This window comes from Aptenodytes forsteri, unplaced genomic scaffold (genome assembly GCF_000699145.1).
Source record: "Aptenodytes forsteri isolate BGI_AS27 unplaced genomic scaffold, ASM69914v1 Scaffold53, whole genome shotgun sequence".
In the NCBI taxonomy this organism is placed as follows: Eukaryota; Metazoa; Chordata; class Aves; order Sphenisciformes; family Spheniscidae; genus Aptenodytes; species Aptenodytes forsteri.
This window is the reverse complement of record NW_008795909.1, coordinates 8,694,517-8,695,885: the sequence shown is the minus strand read 5'-3', so window position 1 is coordinate 8,695,885 and position 1,369 is coordinate 8,694,517. Positions and strand designations below refer to the sequence as shown.

General features: G+C 68.4%; 2 protein-coding genes across 2 annotated transcripts in view; both read left to right on the top strand.

Moving 5' to 3' along the window:
• The window catches only part of LOC103903343 (tubulin monoglycylase TTLL3), a gene marked incomplete at its 5' end in the record, with an annotated part of 2,832 nt that extends 1,972 nt beyond the window's left edge, over window positions 1-860 (top strand). Inside the window, 3 exons of the mRNA XM_019473425.1 lie at window positions 1-182; window positions 264-634; window positions 718-860. The exon at window positions 1-182 is cut by the window's left edge and continues 12 nt beyond it. Coding sequence (XP_019328970.1) covers window positions 1-182; window positions 264-634; window positions 718-860 — 696 coding nt within the window. The remainder of the gene's footprint in view (window positions 183-263; window positions 635-717) is intronic.
• Window positions 861-1,119: 259 nt separating this feature from the next.
• The window catches only part of JAGN1 (jagunal homolog 1), a 5,566-nt gene continuing 5,316 nt past the window's right edge, over window positions 1,120-1,369 (top strand). The window contains exon 1 of the mRNA XM_009284534.1: window positions 1,120-1,301. Coding sequence (XP_009282809.1) covers window positions 1,120-1,301 — 182 coding nt within the window. The remainder of the gene's footprint in view (window positions 1,302-1,369) is intronic.

Genomic DNA, 1,369 nt, shown 5'->3' with positions numbered 1-1,369 from the left:
GCGAGGGCGGGCAAGTGGGTGGTGCAGAAGTACGTGGAGCGGCCACTGCTCATCTTTGGCACCAAATTCGATGTCCGGCAATGGTTCCTGGTGACCGACTGGAACCCGCTGACCGTCTGGTTTTACCGCAAGAGCTACCTGCGCTTCTGCTCTCGGCCCTTCTCCCTGCGCCACCTGGACCCGTGAGTGCCCCCTGTGCCAGACCCCGGTACCCCGGCACCCACCGGCACCCCACTGACCCGGCCCTGCTCTACCCGCCCCAGCGCCCGGCACCTCTGCAACGTCTCCATCCAGCAGCAGTGCCGGCCGGCGCGGGGCCGGCACCCCCGGCTGCCCCCTGACCAGACCTGGTCCTGCCACCAGCTCCAGGCCTACCTGGCACAGGTGGGGCGGGCGGGCGCCTGGCACCAGGTGATGGTGCCCGGCATGAAGGCGGCGGTGGTAGGCGCCCTGCGCAGCGCCCAGGACCTGGTGAGGTCCCGGGGGGGGCAGTGGGAGCTACCACCCATCTCTAAACAGGAGGGGCTGTGCCTCAACCTGCGAAACCTGCCCTGGGTCAACCAAGCCGACCCCGACACCTTCTTCCCCCGGTGCTACCGGCTGGGGGCTGTGGACGAGCGGCAAGCCTTCATCGGTGAGCTCAGGGCTGGCGTGACCCACCAGGGCTGTGGCCCTCCTGTCCCCCCTGTGCTTCTGGTCCCCCCGTGTCCCGTGCAGGACCAGGTGGGGACAATGCCCCCCCTTGCAGAGGATTTCCACCTGACTGCAGCTCGCAGCCTGCTCAAAGTGGCCCTGGAGATGGCTGGGGATGTGCCGACGGGGATGGAGCTGCCTCCAAAATCTGGCAAGGGGCCAGGTGAGCATGCGGAGCTGGGCCTGGGAAGAGGGGGACAGAGAGTTTGGGGTCAGAGATGTGCCATGGGGCTGAGCCTTGGGCTGAGCCTCTGCTCGGGGCTGTGGCTTCAGACCCCACACTCCCTCTTGCCAGCCCACCTTATGGGTGCTCTGTCCCCTCCAGCCCATCCCTGTGCGCCCAAAGCCACCCATCCCATGGGCAGGCTCTGTGCCATGGCCCCAAGGGTGGCACAGCGGGTCCCCAGGAGCCACATCCCTCACCCCATGCCATCCACAGCGGGGCCAGGGCCCCCCCTGCCACCCCAGCTGCTGGAGGAGGCCCTGCAGGTCTGTGAGCAGCACCTGGGCAGTCTGGGGCACCAGGACATCGATGGGGACCCCCTGTCCCTCTGCATGATGGGCACTGACTGGGACCGCTTCCTGCGGGACTACTACCGCGTGGCACAGTGAGTGCCAAGCACGATGGGGGGGACACGGCGGCGGGGCCGGCACTGAGCCCCCCGTGTCCCCCCGC